Source organism: Lissotriton vulgaris, chromosome 2_2 (assembly GCF_964263255.1).
Source record: "Lissotriton vulgaris chromosome 2_2, aLisVul1.2, whole genome shotgun sequence".
NCBI classification, from domain to species: Eukaryota; Metazoa; Chordata; class Amphibia; order Caudata; family Salamandridae; genus Lissotriton; species Lissotriton vulgaris.
In genome coordinates this window covers 234230-254272 of record NC_141688.1, presented here as the reverse complement: position 1 = coordinate 254272, position 20043 = coordinate 234230, and the positions used below count along the sequence as shown (strand labels likewise).

General features: G+C 45.6%; 1 protein-coding gene across 1 annotated transcript in view; it reads right to left on the bottom strand.

Annotated features, from left to right (window-relative positions):
• TSPAN3 (tetraspanin 3) overlaps positions 1-20043 on the bottom strand; it is a 219786-nt gene that overhangs the window by 59108 nt on the left and 140635 nt on the right. Inside the window, exon 5 of the mRNA XM_086959164.1 lies at positions 877-1029. Coding sequence (XP_086815290.1) covers positions 877-1029 — 153 coding nt within the window. The remainder of the gene's footprint in view (positions 1-876; positions 1030-20043) is intronic.

The window sequence follows — 20043 nt, the reverse complement described above, 5'->3', positions numbered from 1 at the left end:
ACAAATAGATAATTACAGGTATCTGCTGTCAGACTGCTGGTGCAGAAAGATGTTAGAGATAAGTAGGGGAAATCATGGACATGAGGAGCGGTGGGAGGTTGAATACTTCTTAGGGGGAAAATAGTATCCAAGGTTGAATGCTTCTTTGGAGAAAGATAGTTGAAAACAGGTTTATCCTATCTTTTACATACTGCCACCCTCCTTCTATTGTCGCTTGCAGGAAACTGGGAAAGGATCCTTTCACAAAATAGTTGTTTTTAAGAGGACTTAAAATTAATCTAATGTGTAATTGCGGCATTACAGTAAAAATACCGAATTTCTAAAAGGAAGAGACATTTGAATGCAGCGTTCAAAACTGGGGTATAAAAAGGAAGTGTGGCAATGGCAGAAAATTACAGCTGTGATGCGGTTTTATAGAATCAAAACACGTAAATAAATATTGTACACCTATAATCTGCGTATACACTTCACGGATACTGAAGGATCTGTGTGAATCCAGTCATACTTGGAACTTGAGGAACAGCACATACTTATTAATGCATGAGATTTCACAGAAACATAAAACAATGCAATAAAAGTAAAATGAATGAGGTGGGGGACGGAGTGGAAACACTGCCTGTACATTTAGAATTGTGGTGTCACTTTTTTTAATGAGGAGCATGGAATCAACTTGATGGCGGGGGCATCTTGTTTAGATTGGTGCTCGAAAACCAAAAAATACGGTTAGATAGCCCCCCCCCCCTTCTTGTTGTCCACGTCAAAAGGATTTAACAGAGGTATTCTGAGTAACAAACTAAAATGTTATGGTTCACAATATAAAAAAACAAATCACTGTAGATAATTTGTTAGTACAATGTATGATGACTGATTTCTTACCTCAGAGTAAAGATCTGAGGGGCGACTCATGCTGCCCGTGCAGTTGCTGATGCTGGCCCGGCAGCAGCTGAGTGGCACACTGTTGTTTTTTGCTTCCACATACCAGCGCGTTTTCACCCAGTCTGAGTAGTTATGGATTCCACAGCAGTGCAGCTGCAAAATAAATATTCAGTTAGCACTTTAGAGCCTAAATAAGTATTTCATCCAACTAGTGCTTTATTTACCTCCATTAAGGAGTGAAGGGATCAGGGATGTGATACAAATACATGCTTTGAACTATTTTGGAAGAAACAAAACCAAATCTTAATTTGCATTGGACTTTCAGTTCAACGCTTTCTTCACAACTAAATGATGTGAAACAGGCAGGCGAAAAATCTCAAAAGATTTACTTATCACAAAATAGGCATTCAAGCGTCACAGAAATGAGAGGTAAACTACTGCAGAACGAACATCAGGCGGAGGAGCCACAGACCCTTTTTTAGGTCTTGCGCCCAGCGTTGCAGTGCTAAGCACTGGTCGCGCAGCGAGAGACATCATGTAGGGAGTTTGAAAACAGACCTAGGAATTGCACACGCTCATGCGCGTGCTTTTCCTTTTGGCCCACGCTATTGGCCTTTGCGTGCGTCTTTTTATCAAAGACAGCACGCAACTGACCTATGGCGGGCGCATTGTCCGCCCATGGCCTATTGCTGTCTATTACGCACACCGCTGCCATGTGGTTTCAATTACCATGCCCAAACACGGGCGCGATAATTGAAACACATGTCTCGTTGTGGCGCGCGCCTACCACTCGCGGTCTTCTTTTTTGGATCCATTTCACAGGGAAGCAACTAAATGACAGGAGGAAAGAGAGGTGGGCTCCTCGTGCGCACTACTCGCTTCCTTCAGCTGTTGCTAGTTTTATAACTTGCCCATATTCATTTGCGTGTGATGTAGTGGAACTGTGTGGGCCTGATGCAGTTTTATTATTTGAGGGTCATGGTTTTAGAACTACTCCAGAGTCTCTGGATATAATATTTTTCTACACCTGCCTCTTTAACTGTTTTGGGTTTGATGGCTGTTATTTGAGATTTGTAGGATGGGCGCTTTGTGGGGGTAATCCCTGCAGGGATGCAGGTTCTAATGTCGCATGGTGCCTGTGACTGCTGCCTTTAAGGCAATGCTCAAAACTTATCAAAACAATATAGGATCTGTTATGCAAAAAGCACTGGACAAGCATTTTTTAGCATAAAATACAGATTGAGAGAATATGCGTTTATTTTTGCTGTTTATTTAATCTTAAGGACAGGCCGATCTACGAGGCTGGCACTCCTCCCTGCAGTAATCCCCTGGCACAGCAGCCGACCAGCAGTTCACTTTTCTCAAGTTGGTTTCCTTATAGTTACTTACTAAAGACCCTTTGCTCTCAAGCACACACCAGTCGCTAGAAGAGACAAAACACCGGTTTGAGCTCTGAACCTTTTGCAAATTGGGCCCCGGGGGATAGTTTTATAGATCTATATTTTTGTTTCTCCCAAATTAAAACTGTGCTTCATTTGATGCGTAGTGAAATTAATAAAACACTGCAGTGAAGCTTCAAAATGCAGGATTTTAGATAGCTACGACGTGTTATGCTGTGGCAACCTGCATTTTAAACCTCTGCAGCAAGAACCCTAAAAAGCTTTGCTCCATAACACAGAGAGGAAGGTTCAATTCTAAAGCCCATCTATATTATCCGATCCTGCAAATGACGTCTAGGGAGCCAGCTGCAGCTGTGACTGACTGACCGAGCTCCACCGTCAATCCAGAGAAATCCCCTCACATGGAAATCTACCCATTTCATCATTCTGCAGCCACCATTGAAATAATGACATTTGTGGAATACGATGGTCGTTTGGTGCAGCTTTTTGTTGGTAACGGTCAGGGACCAGAGATCCTGTCATCTCTATGATGTGGATGCTACTTCAACTGACTAATAGCCTCTGTGTCATCTTACCCTCCCCTTTGCACTTTGCACATTTCTCTGTGACAGGCACCTGAGGCGGAAAGCCGGGTGACCTGATCTTACTTTTAAAATTGCTCCGCTTTCACCCTACCTCTGCCGCTTTCACTGGTGACGCCGCGCTGCCCTGCCTGCGGTCTCCCAAGCCTCCTGACGGCTCAGCTGGCTGTGAGGGGTTTCCCTTGTGACCCGCAGACGCGCGTTTTGGTGGCGGCCATATTTAGGGAGGCAGACAGTCGGGCGGCAGTCTAGTGGCGCAGTCCTGCCACGGACGGCAAGCTCCGCCTTAAATCTACGGTCACTTCCCTCCGCGCAGCGGACGCGCGCTGCGGAGGCGCCTAAGGAGCGCCGAAGGAAAGCCAGTCTGCGTCCGTCAGCGTCCCGGAGCCGTCCGGGCGCTGGCCGGGACGGGCGGTCTGCTACCAAGATGCTAACCTACTCTAAAGCTGTTCTTATGTCCCTCAACACCCCACCCATTTCCTGCACAAAAGTATTTCCTAAACCTCTCTGCTCCAATATCCGCTGCCCGGGATGTGGCTGGCTACCGGACCTAGGTCGGATTGCCTCCCTCACCCCCCCCTTCCGTCAGTACTAGTTGCTGAATACTAGATCCCTAGCCAAACACGCGCTTGATATTGCCAATCTGCTTACGGATTCTAAAGCCGATTGCCTGTTTTTGACTGAGACCTGGCTGGGAGAGGGTTCCGGTCCGGACATAGCCACTGCCATCCCCCCGAGCCACGTGATTTACAGGGCAGACAGAGTTAGTGGGAAGGGGGGTGGAGTAGCTCTTATTATCAATAAGGAATATGCTACTTACCAGTATGCATCTGTTCTTGGCATAGAGGGCTGCAGAGTGGTACATTATGAATAGATCGCCATCTGGTGTTGGGCTCGGATGATTGCACTTTGTTTTTCTCTTGGAGAGTCTTTTGTATCTTGGTGACTCCTCCCTTGGTTGGTAGTGCGCATGGGCATCGGCTCCATCCTTAGATTGTTTTGCCATAGTAGGGTTAGATGGAGTAGTATAGTAGAATACAGATAAGAATGCCCATGTAAGTGTATCTAAATAAGATAATGTTGGAACAGACACAGGTTTCCGGGGAGGCTGGGAGGGCATGTACCACTCTGCAGCCCTCTATGCCAAGAACAGATGCATACTGGTAAGTAGCATATTCCGTTCGAGGCATATGGGCTGCAGATGGTACATTATGAATAGACTATACAGCAGTTCTCTCCCTGGCGGTGGTCGCCCGTGTCTGTTGCAACTGTCTGAAATAAAGTTTTTAATACTGCTTGTCCCACTCTAGCTTGTTGTGTTGTGTGCACATCTACACAATAGTGTTTTGTGAAGGTGTGCGGTGTAACCCAGGTAGCTGCTTTGCATATGTCATCTAGTGGAATGTTTCCCAAAAATGCCATAGATGCTCCTAGTTTACGTGTAGAGTGAGCTCTAGGAGGAACAGTTAATGTTCTCTTTGCTTTTAAGTAGCATATTTGAATGCATTTTACAATCCATCTGGCAATGCCCGCTTTAGAGATGGGATTGCCTTTATGTGTAGGAGAAAACGCAACAAATAGCTGTTTTGTCTTTCTGAAAGTTTGTGTTCTTTCTATATAGTACAATATGGCCCTTCTAACATCCAATGTATGTAGGGCTCTTTCTGCTACTGTTTGTGGTTTTGGAAAGAAAACCGGTAATTCCACTGACTGATTGATGTGGAATGCTGAAATTACCTTTGGTAAGAATTTTGGGTTTGTTCTAAGAACCACTTTATTTTGGTGTAACTGCATAAATGGTTCTTGAATCGTAAAAGCCTGCAGCTCACTTACTCTTCTAAGTGACGTGATAGCTATGAGGAAGGCCACCTTCCATGTGAGGAATTGTATTTCACACCTATGCATAGGTTCAAAGGGTGGCCCCATTAGTCTGGTAAGTACTATGTTGAGATTCCAGACTGGGGAAGGTGGTCTTCTTGGTGGAATGACTCTTGAGTCCTTCCATGAAAGCTTTAATTGCTGGTACTTTAAACAGGGAAAGATGTTGCCTGTTTTGTAGGTACGCCGCTATGGCTGCGAGATGAACTCTGATAGAGGTATATGCTAAGTTACATTGCTGCAAGTGTAGTAAATAGCAAATGATTTGTTTAGTGGATGCGTCCAGAGGGTTGATGTGCTTACTGTTACAGTGTATAGCAAACCTTTTCCATTTTGCTGCATAGCATGCTCTGGTGGTAGGACGTCTTGCTTGTTTAATGATTTCCATACATTCTGGTGGTAAATCTAAATATCCAAACTCTATGACCTCAGGAGCCGGATCGCTAGGTTCAGTTGTTTGGGATCTGGGTGCATTATTTCTCCATGGTTCTGTGTAAGATGCATGGGTAATAATCTTAGCTTTTGATGTGGTACTTGTGAGAGTTGTAGCAGCGTGGTGAACCACGGCTGTCTTGCCCACGTGGGTGCCACTAGTATCATTGTCATTGAGTGTTGCTGCAGTTTCCGAACCAGTAACGGAATTAGTGGTAGAGGAGGGAACGCATAAGCAAATTTGTTGGACCAATTTATCCATAGTGCATTGCCCTGGGACCGTTGGTGTGGGTACCTGGATGCGAAGTTTTTGCATTTTGCTTTCTGATGATTGGCAAACAGATCTATCTCTGGTGGCCCCCCTTTTTGGAAGAATGGCTGCAGTATTTGGTCGTGCAGCTCCCATTCGTGTACTTGTTCTGACTGTCTGCTTAGGATGTCTGCTATCTGATTTTGAACTCCTGGTAGGTGTTCTGCTAACAGATAGATCTTTTGAGGAATGGCCCATCTCCAAATGTCCTGTGCTAGTTTGGATAGTTGGAGAGAGTGTGTCCCCCCCTGTTTTTGAATATAATACATTGCAGTCATGTTGTCTGTTCTGATCAGGACTGCCTTGCCTGTTATTTGCATTTGGAAAGCTTTTAGTGCTAGAAATACTGCTAATAGTTCTAGGTAGTTGATGTGCAGTTTCTTTTGCTGCACACTCCACTTCCCCTGCACTGTGTATTTGTCCATATGCGCTCCCCATCCGGAGAGCGATGCGTCCGCTGTTATTATCACTTGTGGAATTGGCTCTAGGAACGACCGTCCCTTGGAAATGTTTTCTGTGTTCCACCACTTCAGAGAGCGATACGTCCGGTCGTTTACCAACACCAGATCTGTGATCTGACCTTGAGCCTGATTCCACTGTGTCGCTAGACACTCCTGTAGTGGACGCATTTGTGGCATGTGGTATTAGCAGTATGCAGGAGGACATCATGCCTAATAGTTGCATAAACACTCGTGCTGGTAGTGAGTGTTGTGGTTGAAATCTTTGTATTAACCCGACCATTGTCTGTATCCTGATTGGGTTGGGGTATGCTATTGCCTTTTCTGTGTCTATCGTAGCCCCCAGGTACTGCTGAATCTGGTTTGGTTGCAGGTGTGATTTTTTGTAGTTCAACGTAAACCCTAGGTGGTGCAGCAATTGAATTGTCTTCTGTGTGTTGTGAAGACATTCTTCTTTTGACTTGGCCTTTATTAGCCAATCGTCCAAGTATGGGAAGACATGTATTTGTTGTCTTCTTAGGTGTGCTGCCACCACAGCTAGGCATTTTGTGAAAACTCTCGGTGCTGTTGTGACACCGAACGGAAGGACTTTGAACTGATAGTGTTGTCCTTCTAATACAAACCTTAGGTATTTTTTGTGGGCTTTGTGAATTGGGATATGAAAGTAAGCGTCTTTTAGATCCAGTGTAGAAAGAAAGTCCCCTTTCTTCAGTAAAGGGAGTACTTGTTGGAGCGTGACCATGTGGAAATGCTCCGAATTTATGTAAGCATTGAGAGGTCTGAGGTCTAATATTGGTCTTAGGGACCCGTCTTTTTTGGGGATTAGGAAGTATAGAGAGTATACTCCTGTTCCTTGTTGATCTTTTGGGACCTTCTCTATTGCATGCTTTTGTAGAAGTGCTAGTACTTCTTCTCTTAACAATGTCAGATGATCTTGACTCATTGGACGCTGTTTGGGGGGGATGTTTGGTGGGGTAGCTGTGAGTTCCAGGCAATAACCATGTTGGATAATTTGTCTCACCCACTTGTCTGATGTGATGTTTTCCCAGACAGGTAGGAACTGTGATAGACGTCCCCCGACCGGTGTTATGTGGTCTGGGGGGAGTTCTATGAAGTCACTGTTTTGGGGTTGAGGCGTTGCGGTGGTTATTATTTCCGCGGCCTCTACCCTTGTTGTTGTTACCTCTGTAACTGCCTCTTGAATTACCTCTGGGTGATGTTGGTGTGAAAGAGGTGAATTGCTGATTTGTTCCTGTATTCTTTGAGCCCCCTCTATAGGTGGATCTACGAAAGGAACCTCTTTGTGTTGGCTGTTGCAATGCTCCCATTGACTTAGCCGTTTCTGTATCTTTTTTCATCTTTTCTAAGGTCTCATCTGTGCTTGAACCAAACAGTGTCTTTTGATCAAATGGTTTGTTCAGTAGGGACGTTTGTACTTCCTGTTTGAATCCTGAGATTCTAAGCCATGCATGTCTCCTTAACATGACACTAGTGTTGATGGATCTTGCTGCAGTGTCTGCTGCGTCTAGGGCGCACTTAATGGAAGTATTAGTTATTATTTTACCTTCCTGTATTAACTGATCTGCCTTTTTCTGATGTTCTTTGGGGAGATGTGTGATGAGTTTTTCTAATTCATCATAATGTGCCCTGTCATAACGTGCGAGTAGTGCCTGTGTATTGGCTATACGCCAGCTATTTGCCGCCTGTGATGCTACTCTCTTGCCTGATGCATCTATTAATTTTGACTCTTTATCAGGTGGAGGAGCCTCTCCTGGAGATAATGAGTTTGCTCTTTTACGAGCGTTTGAGACCACCAGCGAGTCCAGAGGTACATGCCCTTTAATAAATATTGGATCCTTTGGAGCCGCCTTATATTTTTTATCAATTATTGGGTTTAACACCCTAGCTCTCACTGGGTCTTTGAATATTTCTTCTGTGTGACTGAGAAGACCCTTCAACATAGGAAGAGTACCTGATGTTCTTTGTGCATTAGGTAGCGTCTCTAACAGGAAATCCTCTATTTGAGGTTCTGTATGTATATCTACTTTATGATATTTTGCTGCCCTATTAATGAGCTGCACAAACCCTGTGTTATCATCAGGTGGTGAAGGCTTTGAGGGATATAACTCTGGGTCGTTGTCCTCATCTGACCCTACGTCATAATTTTCCCATGGGTCATCCTCATCTGGGATGGTTTCGTCATCCCCTTGAGGTTCTCCCTCCCCTAGATCACTGTCTACATCAGACTGAGGTGTAGATGGTCTTGGTGTGGAAGGTGTAGGAATATTTGGCATAGTGTGAGGAATAGGAGAAGAGGGTGTGACTTTAGGTCGAGGAGAAGCAGGAGGAGTTGTATTTGTCCCCAGTGTTCTCTTTTTTGAAGGAAGAGATTTATCTTCTGTCTGTTCATTCTTTCTCTTCTTCGTCACTACTTTGCCAGTTTGCGGATCGATAAACAAGATCTTTTGTTTGGGATCTGTCTGTTGCTCCTGAATCGGTACCGAAGGCCCTGGTTCCGAAAGGTGCTTATGTTTTCGATCGTCAGTGTTCGGTGTTTTCGGCACCGAGTGTCTACTCGATTCCGACTTCCTGGGTATCGAGTGAATCTTGGACGACGAATCATGTTTATGTTTCGACATGGAATGTTTCGATACCGAGCTTTCCCTTGTATGTAGCTTCGGTGTCGAAGTCGATGTCGCCCTTTTCTCGGATCCGACATGGTGGGAGGCCGAGTGTTTCGGTTTCAGTTTCGGTTTCGTTGCCGGGCCCGAGGGCGGGGCGTCTGAAACTTTTTTCTGCGGTTTGACCGGGCTCGAAGGCGGGATCGTTACCGCACGGGGTCGGTTTTTCGGTAAGGGGACGTCGTCACTCACGGTTTGTTGCTCGTTGAGTTCTTCAACCTCCGACTGGTCCCCTTCCGACCCCGACTGATCCTCTTCTTCCTCAATTTGCTCGTCTCCGAACAGCTCCGGGATCGCCTCCGACTGCATTCTGGAAACCTCGTGTCTTCGAGCTCGACGATTTCTAATCGTTAGCTTGGAGGAGAATGCTGCGCAGGCTTCGCAGTCCCTGGATTCGTGTTCAGGCGATAGACAGAGGTTGCACACCTCGTGTAGGTCCTTGTGTGGGAACTTAGCACCACACGTTGGACATTTTTTGAATGGAGTCCTTTCCATGGACTCCGGGCTTGGCTGCGTCGAGAAAGGCCTCCTGTTCGTCGACGTAGATCCAAGTTTTTTCTTCGATTTTGAATTTGCAACGCGTCGGAATGGAAATGAAACGTGTTCGATAACAATACCGTCGAATTGGAAAGGGAATACGCGCCGATAAATCACTTTTCTCTGAAGTTGATCTGGAGCGTCTCGATCCTCATCCGAACCCAATGGCGGAAAAAAACAATCTAAGGATGGAGCCGATGCCCATGCGCACTACCAACCAAGGGAGGAGTCACCAAGATACAAAAGACTCTCCAAGAGAAAAACAAAGTGCAATCATCCGAGCCCAACACCAGATGGCGATCTATTCATAATGTACCATCTGCAGCCCATATGCCTCGAACACTTATTACTTGTACTATCCTTCCCTCAGACAAAATTCATGGTAGTGAAACACTGGCCTTCTCCCTATCGCTATCCCCTCAGCAGTCCTGTCTAGGACTGCTGGTTTATAGGCCTCCTGGTCCCATAGGCACCTTTTTCGAAGATCTCCACTCTCTGATTTCCTCTCTATGCCTAAAATCGAACAACTGCTTGCTCCTGGGCGATTTTAATTTTCACTTAGATAAATTAGATGACCCCCATAGTATTAAACTTAACGACATCACCTTACCCTTAGGTTTGGCCCCCCACCTCAAGTCCTCCACGCAGTCCAAAGGCCATATACTTGACCAAGTGTTCTCTACTGTCCCAGTAGATGTCGCGGCCCTGGCCCCGGTCTTGTGGTCAGACCATTTCCTGGCAGAATTCACAATCTCTTCCCCTAGAAAGAAATCTGATTGTGGACCCAGGGACAAGGTCCTGCCAACGAGAGCCTTTCACCGAGTCTCACCAGCAATGATACTGAAGGAGCTTGAGTCTCATCCTTGCAGGCTATCTGGCTCGCTGGATACGGACCTCGACCTCCTACAGGGCTGGTTGACCCAACGCTTCTCAGACCTTGCCCCTCCTATACCCGCCAAATCATCTTCAGTAAAATCTTCTGCCCCTTGGTTCTCTTCGGCCCTGGCAGACAAACGCCGGCAGTGCAAAATAGCCGAAAGGAAGTGGCGCCAACACTAGGACGCCAGCTGCAAGGAATCTTATAGATCTCTGATTAGAGACTACCATCGCAACATCATTGCCAATAAAAAATTATATTTGACCAGCCGTATTGAGGAGGCCACAAACTCCTGCAAAGAAATTTTCAGGATTGTCAAGGACTTTATTTCCCCTTCCTGGACGAACCCCAAAATCATGCACTCCGAGTCCTGGATTACCGAGCTGGCTGCCTTCTTTGCTGACAAAATTAAAAAAATCCAACTCTCTTTTGATATCACTAATACGGGTCACACTCCCTTTTCCGACTCTCCGGTTCCGTCATCTCCCACATCAGAACCTTCCCTCTGTAGCTTTCCGGTTATGTCTTTGCAGACTTCTCTGGACCTTCTTAATAAGCTGAAATCTGGTTCTCCCCGAGACCCTTGTCCCGCCAAAACCCTCGCCCAACTAGCCCCCACCCTTAACCATCTCATCAATCCTATCCTCAACCTCTCACTGAGTACAGGGGAAGTCCCGCAGTCTTGGAAACATGCTCTTATCGTGCCTCTACTAAAAAAATCCAAACTGAATCCGGACTGCACGCCAATTATCGACCCATCTCCCTTTTGCCCGCCCTCGCGAAAGTGGTTGAAAAACATGTCCACACCTCCCTGTCCCACTTTCTTGAGGCTAATGATATTCTTCATACATCCCAGTCAGGCTTTCGCTCGAACCTGAGCACTGAAACCGCTCTTCTCGAGGTCACCGAAGTGATTAAGTCCACCTTGGACATGGGAGGAAAAGTCATGTTGGTGATGCTCGATCTCTCGGCGGCATTTGACACCGTCCCCCACAACCTCCTCCTTGCAAGACTCTGGGAGGTAGGTTTAAGGGGGACGGTGTTCAACTGGTTCCGTTCCTTCCTTTCCAACCGTTAACTAACTATCTGGGCCCCACCTTCTTCCGCGCGATGCCACCTCTGGAGGTTGGAGTTCCGCAGGGCTCTATCTTGAGCCTGTCACTCTTCAACATTTACATGACCCCTCTGGCGGCACTCGCGGAGGGTTTCAGGGCCCAGATTATATCGTACGCGGACGATACACAGCTCCTGTTCACCTGTGCTAAGGACCACGACTTTGACGGACCATCGATACGGGACTGCCTTGGGGCGGTGTTTGACTGGTTCAACCGACACTGCCTCAAGTGCAATTCTGAAAAGTTGGAGGTCCTCTTTTTCGGCTGCCCGGCCGACTGCAGGTGGAAGGAGTGGTGGCCGGCTGCCATGTTCCCTCCTGACAGTGACTCTGGATCGGCGAAAAATCTGGGAATCCAGGTCAACAATTGCCTCTCTTTCAGGGGACAAGTGTTGGGCCTGGTCGGTAAATGCTTCGCGATTTTAAAAATGCTGAGAAAGTTCCTGCCCCTCCTATCCATCGATCACAGAAGGACCACAGTGCAGGCCCAGATTGGCTCTCGTCTGGACTACGCCAACATTCTGTACCTTGGCATTCCGGACTACCTTACATCACGCCTACAGATAGTTCAGAACTCGGCAGCCCGAGCCATTTTCGGCCTCAACAGAAGGGCCAGGGCATCGGAGCTCCTCAGAACCCTCCATTGGCTGCCTATCAAGAAGCAGATCGCTTTCAAGGCCCTGACCATCGCCTTTAAAGCCCTGCATGGTCTTGGCGCCCGCTACCGTCGAAAGTGGATCACTTTTTACCTTCCATCCAGATCCCTTCGCTCATCATCACTTGCTAGGGCAGTCCCCCTAGGATACATCGTGCTCGCATCGGTGGCCGCGCCTTCAAACATCTGGCGCCCCAACTGTGGAACTATCTGCCTCTCGCGCTCAGGTCCTGTTCCAATCTCCTGACTTTCAGGAAGGACTTGAAAACCTGGTTGTTTCAGCAATAAGTCTTTTTCTTTCCCTGCTCTGTTTCCCTTGACTCTTACGGCCTGTTTTTTTCCATTTGCTTCCCTCCTTGTCTTGGGAGGATCCGTCAGCGCCGGGACACTCCTCGGAGTAGCCGTGCGCTATACAAGCACCATTTTAACATAACATTAACATAACATTAATTAAACCAGTTGCCAGTCCTGCTTTATCAGCTTTATGGATTCCAGGCTGGGTGCCCTTCCCAATTTGTTGACTGTCTGCTTTGGGTCCTGTGCCCGCATCTTCTTCTCCTCCATCAGGTCATACCTAGTCTTCCCTCTTCCAGCCACTCTCCTTCTGGACCCTCTTCAGATTTTAAAACTGCACCCCTCTCTGCACTCTTCCCCTTCCTCATATATTCTCGTTTGTGGTAACGTGTTCTTTACTATGAACACTCGGCAACGATTGGCTGTGCCAATGCATAATTTTTTCCTGTATATGGAATGTTCCCAGTTCTCATACTTTTAATGATTCAGGCAAACATCTTTGGCTTTATCCAGTATATTAAACTGGTCACTTGAGGCTTCCTACAAAAACAGGCATACTCCGCCCAGTTCCCTGTTAAAGCTCTTACACTGTGCTTGCATTAATGTGCGCTTTTGTGCTCAAGGCTCCAGCTTCAACGGCGAAGACAATTCCACACCACACAATTCAAAACCACCCATCACTACGCATAATACCACTCAGCACAACTTCATTCAACTCTACATAATAATACTACATAAATACAACCCACATTAAACCAGTCTATACCACATAGGAACAATCTACATAAATATACTCCACACCATGCCACATAATTACAATCAGCACAGTTCCATGCCACACAAATCATCTCAACACATTTCCAATACACACCACATAATTCAGTATGAAACCACATAACACAAATCAACAGCACAACTACATAACAAATCACATACATACAATCCACACAACATAATTCCACATAACAAAATTCAACAGCATACTACCATTAAACTCTACTCCATAACACTCCACAAAACAAAATACCATAGCACATAATTACTCTCAATAACAGTTCGTAAATACTAAATACCAGATAATTGCACTGCACACCATACCACATTCCACTACACACCATATACATCTACTCCAGTTCAAAACACTAAAGTAAAATACATTTACAACGCCAATAGCTCTAACTCTCGCAAATGTGAGACCTATTGCATTGCAAATGCTTGTTAATCCAGTCAAAAGCACGTCTCTCTGTAAGCTGGGCTCAGTGTTCGAAAACAAAAGCGTATCATTTAATGAAACAAACCATAAATATAAAGATTTCTGCAACTTTGCCTCTCCATCTCTGGTACTTCAATCGAGTTATGATAACCTTTTTTTCTAATTCATGACAATTGAACGGATATGGGTAACTTGACCGGTAACACGTGCACTGCTTTGTAAGAAGGGGAATGGCATGGGTGCCTCAAATGATTGAAACCCCACACTGATGAGCAAATTGTAATTCTGGAGCATGTGATCTTTAGGTCATACTAGGTTACTGCTATGAACCCCATATTTGCCACCATTAAGAAGTCCTGTAGCCAACATGGAAATGATGGTGTGTAGAGGAATAAATTACAAGTCTTACTTTATGACTTCTAGATAGAATATTCCTCTGTAGAGACCACATGTGACTGCTTCTTATTGGATGGCTTTCCTTAGTCTTATGTCTGTTCTTCCTTTGACAGCATATCTGTTTCACCATCATTTTGACTAGATGGCTTGTATCAGTCCACTACTTGCATTCAGAGTTCCACTTTTTACTTTTGGTTTCTGCGCTATTCCAGTGTATGCATGTATATACCTGGTATTTCAATACAGCAAACCTAGTGGCCAAAAGGCAGCAGAGTCAAATCAAATCAAATGTACTTGTAAAGCACACAGCTATTCTTCTATAGAGTGTTAGAAGGTACAGTTAAATAGCCAGATCTTTAACCGCCTTTGTACAAATCCACCTCCTTAGTGGCATGAAGATACAATGGTAGTGCATGCAAGCCTGCAGCTGCCAGCGCAGAGAAGGAAGAGACTCCCTATTTTTTCCACCTTGTCTTAGGCACACCGTCAGCAATGCATCAGCAGTACGTAAAATTCTAGTTGAAAGATGTAGTCTGTTCTTAAGATAGCTAGGACCTAGATCATAGTTGTTGGAAAGTGGGTTATTGGTAGGGGAAAATGTAGGTCTTCCACTGGCAATAAGGCCACTAACACATGATAGGACTCAGCATAGGTCTTAGAAAAGTATTCCTTTGCTCAACCCTTGGTAAAGTGGCTGCGAGCAGACAGGCTTAACTTCAAAGACAGGTATGTAAAGCATTTAAAAACACCATTTCAGTAAATATTCAAGACAACACAAAATGAAAATCAACACCAATTTATAAAAATAGGTAATATTTTTATATTTTAAATGACACCAAAACGAAAATAATCCACTGTAGGGAACCAGAGATATGAATGTTTAAAGATTCGTCACTTTCTAGTGCTTAGAAACCAACAGTGCCCCTTTAACCACATGGCTGCTTGAGAGATTCTTCTGCTCTGCTGGACAGCAATAAAAACGGGTGTGGTCATGACGAGCTCAGCTCGTCATGAGCACAGGAGCACTGTACTGCATGACGAGCTGAGCTCGTCATGAGCATGGAAGGGGTTAAGTCATTTCGTTTTCTCTGTCAGGGACACACCTTTATAAATTGTTCTGAAGAGTTCTCTCCACTTAGTGGGCCGCCTTCTTCAGCAAGCGGGGTCCAGTTAGAACACCTTCCTGGCAATCTGCTTGCGGGTCCGAAAGTATCCAACACGCAATCCAAGCCTCTGGAATCTCCGAGAGGGTCCTTGAAAGTGTGAAACTTCAATTCCGCAATCCACTTGAACAAAACCCTTACAAATCCATTGGTACTCCAAGCTTTGAATTCTTTGTGGGGCTGTCCAGGTGAGCTCTATTAACCTGTAGCTTGCAGGGAGTTTCCACTCTTGAGTCTTTTGGCAGCAAGGTAATCCACAGGGCTGTAGGTTCAGATTGTGCAGTCTTCATAAGTCAGGCCTTAGAGTCCCTTGCACACAGCACAATCTTCAGCAGGGAACTTCTTGCTTCATTCAGTTTCAAGCAGCAGATCTGGAGGGCTCTGCCCCTCTCAGATACTTATTCAAAATTCTCTGGGTCAAGCACCAGGTCACTGCTGACCAATGAGAGCAGGTCAACTCCTCATGGTTATGACCACATCCTGTGGAGTGTGGCATTAGTTTGTCCCAGAGTGCATCAGTCTTCCAAATCCATAATGGCTGATTTTCCAGCAAGGAGGTAAGAGCTGGCCAAACACACCCCCTAACATCTGCACATACCTTTCTTAAGCCAGGCCCTAATCTGGGTCACGACTGTCTTAGTGGATTGAAACCCAGGCCTCCCTTCGGTCTTTGAAGAATGTAGTTTACGACGCCACCTCCTGGCCTGGCATTCCTATAGAACAGTACACTGCCCTCCCAGCAGCCTGGCTAATCCACTTAACTCTGACCAATCAGGGCAGACCACTGAAAGGCTGAATTTGGACTTACAAACAAGAAAGTCTCAACTTATTGTATGTACACTTTAGGAGAAATTCAACAATATAATATTGTTGGATTGCCTACGACCATTCTGGGAAGTCTTTGAATGGTCCGGCTAGTCCTCTCCTATCAATATTTATTAATCAATCACTTCCTACCATGTTAACCTATGGGCCATGGGGTTTGCAATGGGGAAAATGACTTGCGCTACTTTTGTAGCACCAGGGCTTATAGAACCATATTTTATAAGTATTTCCCTAATTTCTACCGGACCCCCACCCCCTGTGCCACTAGGGGAGACTTCAGGGGTTCTAAATCTGCAGAAATATTGCAGATCACCCTTACCCAATTCTTCCAGCATCTAAGTCGAATTTGAGCACCTCTTTAAGACAATGTGGGGAGTGAAATGTAAAATTTCACTTTACCCAGGCTTTTAAAAACTCATTTTATAAGGGCGCTCCTTATAGATAACTGACCCCCCCCACCCCTGGGATACCTAGGGGTGACCCTGGGGGTCCCTAATATGCAAAAACATGGTAGGCGTTTTAATTTTTAAGGGCCCCTACCCCCAAAGTCGAGTTTGGGCACAATTTAAGGTTTAAAAAGCTGTCCTGGCCACCAGTGCAGCTTTTAAACTGACCTCAGGCTTCAGCACTGCACACATGTTGGTGCAGAGAATCTGCTGGCCTCTAAACTGCCATGCCCTAGGATACTGGAGACTTCTAGGTAGTTTCAATCCCCTGTCCTATTACATACTAAGGGCTTAGGTGGTAGGTTATGCCAACTACAGGGGTACCCCACCATACTATAGTGTACCCTAGTGTATGTTGGGTGTCTTAACTGTGTTCTAATGTGTTCCTTTTAGCTTGGCCCTGGCCCTGGGCCTGGGCCTGGTTAAACAGAGCCCAGGGTCAGTCAGAGTCAGTTACCACCAGTCAGCAAAAAGTTGGGGGTGCCCAGAGCACAGGATGACTTTGCAACAATAGTGAGTTCTATCGGCTAACATAAGACCCTTTCACACTCTCCCGAATAGGCAACCAGTGCAACTCCTTGAGATGTGCCTGTATAGAGGTGATTCTAGAAATATTAAGCAGGAGTCAGGCTGCAGCAATCTGCACCAACTGGAGTTTAAGAGGATCTGCGTGTTGCCAGCTTAAGCGATGACCTGCCCTTCAAAAGATTACACCAGGGTTGTCAACGGGGACATATAGACATTAAACGCAGTTGGACTTAAGTCAGATCCTAGAGGAACCCCAAACTTAAGGGGGTTGTTGTCCGACACAAAAGGCAGCATACATTCAGACTGACATCAGCTCTTTAACCCCTTCGATACTCATGACGAGCTCAGCTCGTCATGAGGCACGGTTGAGCTGTGCTCATGACGAGCTGAGCTCGTCATGAACAATGGGAAAAATTCATAGTCAGCCTAGGAGGGGAATACCATCAGCAGCGATGGTGTTAAGAAAGAGCCCAGCCAAGCCAACTCGGTCCAACCCACCCCGATGTCAATCAGGCGTTGCCTCAAGATAGGACGGAATACCATGTCAAACGCCACCAAAAGACCCAATAGCAAGGCAGCATTTTTCCCCACTGTCTACGGCCAAACTAATAGCATCAGAGACCTCTACTAGCGTGGATTCAGCACTGTACCCCAAACGAAAGCACAATGCGATGGATGCAGCAGCTGATTGGCGTCCAGGTCAGTGGTGGCAGGTGAACTTTGAAAGTGGTGGGGCGCAAGACTAAATCCAAACTTGGCCTGTGTAAGCAAACGTGGGTGTCCCAATTGGGGTAGGGGGGGTTGGAATTTGGGGGGGTGAGAGCCTCGCCCTAAGAATATGTATTAGTAGGAGTGTATTTGTGCATGTGTGTTCATTTGTGTATCTTTGTGTTCGCATGTGGCAATGTATGTGTGTGTTGGATGTTTGTGTCACCGTGTTTTTGTGCCTGGGTATCTGTTTCTGCATATGTGGGTGTTTTTGCCTCTTTGCATGTTGGTGTGTATAACTCTGTGTGTAGATCTGCGAGTCTAGACTTAAGCATCTTTTCAGGCAGAGTAGCTAACTTCTTACTTTACAGTGAAGGGTTTAAAAAAACAAACAAAAAAAACACCAACAGTCATGTTACACGAAATGTCCATGGCAGATGTTGGTCTTCGGTACACTGGGCTAATAAGCATGCTCAGCATTGTCAGGATGACTATGGGAGTGGGTTTTAAAACATCTTTTAAGTTGGAAGCATTTCACAGATTAAAAATAAGCATTTCATATTTGTGGATCTAAATACAAAATGCTTATTTTTAGTAAGATGAGTTGATAACTTAATTACAACACTGTGTCTGAAAGAATTCTCACCTACTCACGAGTATACCTTCAAGCAGCGCCTTGTGGCTGCACATTAGCATATCCAGGAGGTAGAACTGTAGGGAGATTCTACACATACCATAAGCCTTCTCAGGAGGTTGAGGGTTTGCTACAGAGATCAGAGGAGACTGTAGCAAAGTACACCTCACCTAATCGCTACACACCTGTAATGCATAGTTAAAGTAAATGCTGCAGTTTATTTTAAATTTTAAAACGTTACACAGACTCAACGGTCTGAGCTGCTTATTATTTTAACGCAAATTACTTACCGAATCTGGTGTTTGATGGGAATTTGTACTCATGATGCTGGTGCACAGGAAAGAACAACTAACCTAATCCCAATGTTTTTTTGTTGTTGTTTTATTGCTGTGATTGCCACCTCTTATTTTATTTTACTTTTTCAACTACCCAGTTTGTATCTGTAACGTGCAAGTTTGTAAATCTCCTCATGTAACGCATTTGATTCTATTGTAAAGCGCTCCCGACACCTTTGGGTAAAGTCAGCGCTATATAAAATTGCATACATAAATAAATAAATAAACAACAAGGCAGTAGTGCAAGGGCAGACACTTATCAGTTACTTTTATATTATTTCCTTAGTTCAACAGTGATGGACCAGCCCAGAATAAAAAAAGAATTGCTCTTTCGGGGTCGACCAATGTGACGCTGCTGGGTGGGGTTAGTGAATCTACGTCACACGTGATAAAAAGAGTGGGGTGCGACTTCCCTGATAGACATGCAGCCTCTGAACTTCAGGGATAAAGCCTGAAACGCCAGGGGCCGACTTTAGCAGCAACGTTATGTAGGGACAATCCTCACCACAGAGGGTCAGGGCTTTACTGAGCGGATGACCTCACAGAACGCAGGGCTGAGAGATCATCAGCCGAGCACATTTTGGCTCAAGAGGCTGGCACAAGTAGACTAACGCACAGAATGTGTCTGCCTGACACTGGCCTGTGACTGCTGTCTGACCTACACTAAGAGCAACGATCACTTTAACATACTGACAGACGAAGCAGGCAGTCTACTGGCATCAGTTTTATAGTTACTACAGTTTCTACAAGCACAATAGAGGCAGAAAGCAAAAAGGACGCAGCAGTCCCTGCGCCCTAAAGAAAGAACCACCGTTTGACCAGGTATCTGGATAGTTAGACATTGACCAGTTTTTCAAGGATCTTTGAAAATGTTGGCAGGAAGGAAATCGGCCTGTAATTAGCCAAGACCGACTTTTCCGCCGAAGGCTTTTTAAGCAGTCGAATCAGCCTGGCCTTTATCCAGCAGCCTGGCGCTGATACTCATTCAGAAGGGAGTTCAAGGTAGGGTTTATGGCCTCCACGTTAGCGGAAGAAAGAAAGCTGGATTGTGGATGACTAATGAACTGTGATCTAGTGTTCTTTAAAGAGATGAGTCTTCAACTCTTTCCTAAATTGAAGGCCCATTGAGGTTGCCCTGATGTTTCTGGAGGATGGTGTACCAGATCCTGGTTGCACAGATTGAAAAAATCTGCTGCTTTTAGTTTGCAGTCTGATAGAATCCTGGGTGCAGGTGGGTGCAGGTGTGCCAAGATCCACCCGATATGGTGAACTTGACTGTAAGATGAGCAGGGGTGTTGGGGAGGATAGCTTTCTAAATGACGACGCTGGATTAGAAGATGTTGTGGGCTAGCAAAAGGAGCCAGTAGTGATCCATCAGGATGGGGGTGATCATATTTCTTCAGGCTCTGGAAGAGACATGGTGCTGCATGTAGGATGTCCCAAAGGGATGCCAGTGAGGTGTCTGGGAGGCCAAGGAGTATGACATTGCCACCATCCAGATGAGACTTTCCTTAGAAGAGAGAGCTGGTACCAGACCATATTTGCTTTATTGGCAATATGTTCCTTGAGGAAGAGCTTGAAGTCCAGGGTGAATCAAAGTAACTTGGCATTCAGTGAAAGTTGGATTTCGAAGCTGCCAAGGTTCATGTCATTGAGCCAAGTTTATACTATACCTTGTTTATTGTGCTTGGAAAAAACATGA